At 42.7% G+C, this 8,693-nt stretch overlaps 1 protein-coding gene across 4 annotated transcripts in view; it reads left to right on the top strand.

Moving 5' to 3' along the window:
• The window catches only part of EXOC3 (exocyst complex component 3), a 425,366-nt gene extending 417,042 nt beyond the window's left edge, over positions 1 to 8,324 (top strand). For 3 of the 4 annotated variants that reach the window (XM_085888579.1, XM_085888576.1, XM_085888577.1), the window contains 2 exons: positions 6,354 to 6,484; positions 6,896 to 8,324. In XM_085888579.1, the coding sequence (XP_085744705.1) occupies positions 6,354 to 6,484; positions 6,896 to 7,079 (315 nt within the window). In that variant the 3' untranslated portion in view covers positions 7,080 to 8,324. The remainder of the gene's footprint in view (positions 1 to 6,353; positions 6,485 to 6,895) is intronic. The other variant, XM_085888578.1, reaches the window with a different exon arrangement.
• Positions 8,325 to 8,693: the final 369 nt, after the last annotated feature.

Raw genomic sequence — 8,693 nt, 5'->3', positions numbered from 1 at the left:
TTCATCATGCGTATTGTACAGTATGCAGCGTTGATATTTCAGTTGAGCACGGAGGTCGCGATGATATTCGGAAGCACGTTGGAAGCAAACGGCACACAGACATTGCAAAGGAGAGATCTTCGAGCACGAGTACCGGTACACTTCTGAATTATTTCACCAAACAAGGGACAAGCGAGGAAGAGGATGTTACCCGAGCGGAACTTCTCTTTAGTGGATTTATTGTGGAACATAACTTGCCCATATCAGTCTCAGATCATGCTGGACCTCTATTTCAAAAGATGTTTCCAGATTCAAAAGTTGCTTCAAAGTATGGATGTGCAAGAACAAAAACTTGCAAGATGTGCAAGATGTGCAAGAACAAAAAAACAAAAAAAACAAGAAAAAGCAAGAAAAAAAGAAAGAAAAAAAAAAGAACAAAAAAAAAACAGAACAAGAACAAAGAAGAAAAAAAGAACACTGGTCAACAATTTTTTACTTTCTGAATGTTGTCTAGATTTCTACAAGTGAATTAGGGTATTCTGGCACTGCTGAATCAGGAAATGGCATCCGTTTCTCTCCATCAGGTCAGGTTTTTGTGCTAAGTTGATTTGAAAAAATCAGATCTTGTGACAAAATCAATTACATTTTTGTGGCATTATCAGCTGATTTTTGTCAACACATATCATCCTAAACATGTTTTTAAGAAAAAAAAATGTTTTGCCAACAACATTTATTGATTACATGATAGAAACATCGATTACTGTCATCTGAATGGTGGGCATTGATAAAGGTAAGTACAAGTAAATTGCATGTTGCGTCACCACTGTTCAAACTTCAGGGCTTGAACTTCCGTTTCTTCGAACTCCTGGAATGTTCAGCGGCAGGGAGGTCTCTCTTCAGATTCCAACAGTAGTCAGCCATCATGACTGCGTCCCAGCGACCCTGATACCTGGTCTCCATCTCCTTCATGTCCTGATGGAATCTCTCCCCCTGCTCGTCACTCATTGAACCCAGGTTCTCAGGAAACCGGTTCATATGTGAAAATAGGTAGTGCATCTTGATGCTCATGTTGCAGCCCAGGTTTCTGAAAGCAGTCAGCATGTTGTTGACAAGTTCTGCGTAGTTTCTGGCCTTATTGTTGCCAAGAAAGTTCTTCACTACCAAAACAAATGTCTTCCACGCTTCCAGTTCCACTTCGTTCATTGAGTTTTTGAACTCTGGATCTCTGATGAGCTGACGGATCTGAGAACCATCAAAGATGCCAGCTTTCAACTTCTCCATGGTCAATCCTGGAAAAGCCTGGCACAAGTAAGTGAAGCAGTCACCATCTTTGTCCAGAGCCTTGGTGAACTGCTTGATTAAGCCGAGCTTGATGTGCAGCGGTGGGAAGAGTATTCTGTCTCTGTCCACCAGAGGGTCGTTGATGACGTTCCTTTCTTTGCATGGCACCAATTCCTCCCGCACAGGCCAGTCCTTCTTCGTGTAATGCTGAGCACGGTCCCTACTATCCCACATGCACAGAAAACATGGGTACTTGGTGAAGCCAGACTGTTGTCCCAACAAAAAGTTCACCATCTTCAGGTCAACACAAATAAACCACTTATGCTGATCATAACCAATTTTCTCCAGCACGTACTTCACCGCTTCATACTTCTCCTTCAGTGTAGTCGAGTGAGCGATGGGTACAGAGGCAAACTGGTTGCCGTTGTGTAGCAGAACACATTTCAGTGATCGCTTGCTGCTGTCAATGAACAGTCTCCAATCTTTGGGTTCGTACTGTGGCACTCCAAGCTTGAGCAGAAGCGCATGTCATAAATTGGCGCATGTAGGTATTGTACATTCTTCAGAGTTCGTTATTTCAAGAAATACAACTTTTTTGTATCACATTATTACAAAATCTGCCCCATTAACTTTAGTTTTGATCCACGAACTTTATGCTTTGCCTCACCAATTTTTGGAAGATTTTGAGGTTTTATGACTTCAAACTGATCCCTTTTCGACATAATCACCTAGAACTATCGTACCTGAATACTTCTTGTCATTAAAATAATTATTTCCAATTAAAACAATTATTTGACATGACATTTTACCCCCACCAACTTCTTCTAAAATGCTCCACACATGCGTACATGTGAACAAAAATGTAAAAAACGACATGTGGCCATATCTCAAAAACTTGACCTGATTGAACAAAACTAATGTGAGTTTTGGATTCAGCGCATCAGATTCGTCCTAAATCAGCTTAAAAAATGCAGACAACAAATTTGTTGTTGACCAGTGTAATTGGTGAGTTGTCAAATGTTACTGCTTCATCTATTGCCGATATTGCTAGACTAGCTCCATTTAGCCTAGCTACAGACGGTAGCAATGACAGTGGTGAGGCCCAGCTATATCCTGTCCTGATTTCGTACTATGACAACAGTGCTGGGATTGTGAAGCAAGGTTTGCTAAGTTTGCCTGCGTGCAAACAAGATTCCACTGGAGAAAACATTTTCAAACTGCTTGATCATGAGTTCAGTGACAGGAAAATTCCGTGGGGAAATTGTGTTTCCTTTTGTGCTGATAATGCCTCTGTCATGGTGGGCAAGCACAAAGGAGTCGCTGCTTATATCCACAAACAAAATCCAGAGTGCTACATCATGGGATGCCCTTGCCATATGATGCACAATACGGCCAAGAAGGCGGCTCAGGCCTTACCCATTGAATTAGATGACTTTCTCATCGATATTTACTACTACTTGGACAAAAGTAGTAAACGCGTCAAAGGAGTGAAAGCACTGCAAGAACTCTGTGATGCCCCGACACACAAGATTCTGAAGCATGTCGCAACAAGGTGGCTGTCCCTTGGTCAGTGCCTAGACAGGCTGATTGAACAGTGGGAGCCACTTCGCCTCTTCTTCAAAGAAGAAGTACGAAGAAAAATGCAACCAACTGTAGCCAAGACTCTAACAACGAGCAAGAAGGACGGCACTGTATCTACTGCCAGTACTGGCACTGCAGGATCAAGCACTAGTGGAGCAGCATTCACCACTACCACTGCAGTATCTGCTGCGAAGAAGACAGCAGGGACAGCACCAAAACCAATGCTGAGAGCAGGTAGCATCACCGGCCCTTCATCACGTTCATCTACAAAGCAGATCCCTTCAGAGTCGAGAAAGACTGCGATAGTCCCATCTACAGGCAAAGAAGGACCCAAGTTAAGTTCTGCTTTTGCCAAATCACTTGATAGAAGCTCAGCAAAACCTTCGAATCAGAGGTCTTCTTCCTTGGCTGCACCTACCTCAAGCTCTCTCCTCAAACGTAAAATTGGATCTGGTACTACGAGTCTGACCTCTTCTGCTGGCAGTAAACGCAAGTGTGATCGCCCTGCGGCTAAGTGTATTACGAGTTCTACAACTAAAAGCGCATCTTCCTCAAACACTGTGCAGGAATCTAGAGAAAAACGTGTCAACAGGATGTTCTTGTCTCCACAAACAAAACTCTATTGTTTCTTCCTTTGATATGCTAACAAGCTTTTTGAGAAGGGGAATCTTCTGCTCCAAAAAGACGAACCCTGTATTCATCTCCTGCACGGAGAATTGAATGGTCTTCTGAAAGATATCTTCGTACGGTTTTTGAAACCATCGGTGTCATCGGTTCCTCTGGTAAATGTACCCTTCTCTGACAGAAATCATCAGAAGAATGATGAGGACCTCATGATTGGGAACGATGCCAAACTGTATATAAGGGAACAAAGGAGTCTCAAGAAATCCACCTTCACTCTGAGTGAGTCAGACATCCAAGGTTTCTTCAGTGCAGTTCGCTCATATTATGTGAAAGCCTGCAATTACATCTTCAAAACCTGGCCGCTAGATGATGAATTAGCCAAGCATGCTCAGGTGCTGGATGTTAAGCTACACCAAGAAGTGGGGTTTGACTGTGTGGAGTTTTTCATCAAGAAATTCCCCTGTCTGTTCAGTGGCGGTGATAGTGACATAGACAGTCTTGAGAGTGAATTCGCTCACTACCAGGCAGACGCCTCCATAGCTACAATTGCTACTGAGACGGTGAGAGTGGATGAGCAGTGGCATCGGATTTCACAGCTCACAGATCCCTGCACTGGTGCCAAGAAGTATCCTAATTTGAGCAAAGTGATGAAGGGAATCTTGGTCATTCCTCATTCGAACGCATCATGTGAGCGGGCACTCAGTCTTGTACGGAAGAATCATACTGAATTTCGTCCCAATTTGAGTGTCAAAACCCTGGAAGCTCTCTTAATTGAAAAACTAGCTCATAGCACCCCTTGCTACCAGAGAGAATACAGCAAAGACATAATCAGAAGGGCTAAAAGAGCCACACAGCTGTCACTCAGCAAAGCTGCCATGGAAAAAGCAAGCAGCAGTAGTACCAGCCAGTAAGGTAAGAAAAATATTGCTTCTTTTGTGCTTTTTGTTAATCTTTGATTGTCCCCTAACTTACTAATATTAACATACATGTAACATTAAAAAGTGCACAATTTTCCCCTTTTTTTGTTCAAAAAGTGGGAATTCTTAACATGTTAAATGCTCCAAAATAGGGCTCAGAGGGCACTAGAGAGCGTCTAGAACCCCAGAGCTTCCAGGGCCCTAAGGCGGGCCCTGGAGCCCGCCGCAAGGGTCGAGCGCTCCGCGCTCGAGATGTGCGCTTCGCGCACATTATTTGGTGTCGGTTAAAAATCCTCCCTAATTCTGATTTCCAAAAGTTGGCATCTCTGCATCAGGCTGTGGATGCGCAGATGGTGACTAGCTCTTGAGGCCAGATTGGAAATGTGGCTTTCCCAGGGAAGATCATGGGAGATGGTGAGTATGAAAAGATTGAATGAAAAGACTTCTTCAAGAGGATTGCTGAGAAAGTAGATGGGGTGGTGGGGGGAGGGGTGGGGGCGGGGGGGATTCCAGACGGTCGTTATGGACAGACAAAGTGAGAGTGTGAGATTTGTCAGGATTGAAAGACATGTTCCAAGTGTTGGACTGCCTTGTGATTTTATCCATATCTCACGAGAGTGAAGAGGCTGCTGCTTGCCGACCTGAGGGATGACAGATGTTATGGCAGAGGGTGGAGTCATCAGCAAAGAGATAAAGAGGATTTTCCAGATAGTCGGAGAGATCATTGATGATAACCACAAAAAGCACAGGGCCCAGATCACTGCCTTGAGGAACTCTAGCCTGGACAGGAAGAGGGGATGAGAGAACTCAATTAAGTGCCACACGTTAACTGTGGCAGGAGAGGAAGTCTGTGAGCCATGAGTGGAGATTGCCTTGGATACCATAGGAAGAGAGTTTATTGAGTAGGGTGAGGTGCCAGACGGTATCGAAAGCACATGATATGTCTAGGGAAATGGCTCTGATCTCATGTCTGGTATTGAGGACCTCCATCAATTGTGGGGAAAGCAGAAGCAACATGTCTTGTGTATAGTGAAGGAGGTTGAAGCCAAGGAAAAATTTATGGGTGTGGCATTGAAGCCAGGAAATAAAGATTACATTTGGTGTTTTTGTACTCTTGTACGCATCCTGTTCTGATAACTTTTTTTAATGCTGTTGCAGGGTGTTGCAGGCAGAGGGGGGACAGTCCTTTCAATACTTTTTTTCTAGTCCTTTTTCCATTTGTCTTTTTAAGACATTTTTTACACTTTCGGCCCCTTAATACCCTATATACCCATTGAGACCCTTTATACCCCTAACTACTGTTGGAATGTACCCATTTGCCCTTTTGACTACTCGACCCCTTAAGACCATGAAGATCCCATTAGACCCCCTTCAAGACTTTTGACCCTTAGACTCCTTTTAGAACTTTTAGCACCCTTTTAGACCTTTAAGACCCTTTAAACATTTACTTCCTGTGACCCTATAGATCTGTTCGACTCAAACTACTTTTGGAATGTGACCCTTTAGACACCTTATGACCCCTTAAACCTGTAGACCCTTTTGACCTTCACTCTTTAGAACCCTTTAGACCTTTTAAGATGCTTTCGACACTTCCCCCCCTTACACTCCAAGACCCTTTTGACCACCTTAGACCCTTTACACCCCTTTGGGGTCTACTGGGGTTTTAGGGTCCTTTCACTGAACAAAAACGAATGGAACGTTTTTCATCAATTCAGGACCCAATCATCCGACATAGTTTTCACTGCGCGAATACAATTGTGTTATTAGGCCTTTCAACCCCCATGGGCCTTTATCTCATTGGGAATCTTCCACTTTTGTAACTTTTGTGATGGCCTCATGAGACTCCATGAATCTTGATCCTGAAATAGGGTATCAGATCAGAATCTTTTGCTGAATTGTGTTTTGTTATAACTTCCATGATGTAGCTTTTTGTTGTTCTTGCATCCAGAGACAATGCTGTTTGGGTTTTAGCAGGCTTCTGGAGGAGATGGGGACCATCCCAGCTCAATCATTGCGGCTCTCGCTGAGGTCATTAAGCTTTCAGACCCGTCGATGTTGGGTCTTGAAATAACCGGCGTTGTCAAGCGATACCCTGACATCAGGTGAGCCTGGGTGCAAATCGCAATTAATATGATCAGGTTTGTTAACTTATGGTGACTCACCTAAGTTTTCCTTTTTTGCCATTCTTTCAAGGTCGTAGCTTATAACTGATACGCCAACCTATTGTGGGGAAACTGTGGTCCATTGAGACACCCCTTGCAGCTATTCTTCGCCTCTGATAACTTGCATCATAATGTTGTAATAAACATCTATGGCCAATAATTTCCGCTAGAAGGAATCTCCCAACGCACCCCAGTTTCCCCGAAATTCATTTTTAAAATTTTAATTGTCAACAACTTGTAAAACTTATTTCAACAAGAGTTCATTTTAATTACCTTACCCATATAAGTGGTTGCTTAATTTGTATCATCCATGTACCCCCATTGGTTTGAATTGCCTTTCACCTTCACAAGAGAGGAACACATCTTAGCTCTGCTTTCCATGCGAGGTGATAACAGCAGAGAAACACGACAGTCTGTTATGGAGATTCTGGAGCAGACAAATCGACTGCTCCCAGATGCTGAGCACTGGGCACTCTTCAAGGACATTGCTGTGCCCTCCATGTCCACAATGACGCTACCAAAGCTGGGGAAGTGATTGGAGTAAGACGTCGGGTTTGCTCTGTTTATAAAATGACAGGTGCTGGGGAGAGACAATGCCATGCAAGTTCCAAGAACGTTATGAATTTTGATGATGTTCATTCTCTGTGGTTTATCACCTGTTTTGCAATGTCAAAAGTGTAACTTAAGTTTTCGTTTGTATTGATTAGCATTTCATTGATCATAAAAGAACATTTTTCACTGTTGAGAAGGCTGTCACAAAATAATGAAATCCAGGGTTGTCACTTAGGCGTTTTTTTATATTCAGACAGAGCTGTTTGGGTTTATATTCAGAACACACCTTGCCTTTTTCCAGAAAACAGTTACAATTACTGCAGAAAGTACATTTGTTCCAACACCCAGCACATGATGGAAGATAAGGTGTAAGAGACCTTTGAGATGTGGAAAAAATAATTTCTTGATGTGAGAATGATAGGTGCAGTGCAATTAGTTTTGATGAAGCAGCGAACTCACCATATTGCAGGTACATATTCTGCCCCCATGTAATTGTGTGCTGAACAGGTGGGCAAAATAATTGGTTAGTATTTTGCAATCGAAAAATATTTTTGGAGTTCCTGAAAGATGTAATGTGAAGAACATGATTTCATTGGCCCCACCCCTTCCTGATTGATCCCATGAAGTAGAGTTAAGGAGAAATTGGCTTTTGTGCATTGCTTTCTATGACAATGCTTGGTCCTGACTATCATAAGATGAGATCGATGTCATTTGGTTACAGGTTTTGCTACCTTGTTTCTCCTGAAATGTATGAAGAGATTACTTGATGTTTTTCATTGTGTTTGAAGCGATGGTGAGAAATCCATCAACAGCAAAAGAAAGCATATTACAAATAAGATCGGTCATTTATCAAAGTACATTTCTTTGGACTTGTGCCTAATAACGTAGCACGTATGGGATCACTGTAATTGCCTCTTTTTTTTTTCTTTTTTTTTTGAAAGTTGGCTTACCTTGCAATGCTGTTTACATCACATATGCCTTATATGATGACCATTGTGCCTTTGATTCACATTGGATGGTTTAACAGGATATACCTAATACCCAAACTGTATGATGTGTGATTTTGTGCTTCAGAAAATGCTTGCAACATTTTATCCAAGTATATGCAGGAAACAAAATTCTGACCATCTTGCCTGAATCATGTCTTCACTTTAGTAATCCGCTCAATGCCAAAAGCTATTATGCAATTTCAAAAACACAATTTATGGTATTAAATCTGTATAAATAATGCAGCCTGTCCTGTGTTTCGTCTTCCCCTCTAATCGCTTATTGCATCGTCACCAAACATCATCATCGTCATCATGCACCATGAGCATCGGTTCTGCTGAAAGTTTCTTGGCTGGGGTTACAATCCTGGACGCGACGCCACTCTGACACACAAAGTCATGGCAGAAATGTGTAATTTGGCCCAGATGCTGAGGATAGCTCGCCTACTCTTCAGAAAGGATACCTTGGGATCTTTAATGTCCACCAACTAATGCTGGCAGACGGGATGCACAGTTTTGACATCCATCCGAGGGACGGCGCACACGTCAATGCCTCGCCCTGTCTGTGAAACACCAGATTGACAGTTTATAGCTGGACCGAGATGTTATAG

Source organism: Eptatretus burgeri, chromosome 7 (genome assembly GCF_056783735.1).
Source record: "Eptatretus burgeri isolate ZD-2024b chromosome 7, Ebu_testis_v1, whole genome shotgun sequence".
NCBI lineage: Eukaryota > Metazoa > Chordata > Myxini > Myxiniformes > Myxinidae > Eptatretus > Eptatretus burgeri.
This window is presented reverse-complemented; position numbering and strand designations above follow the sequence as displayed.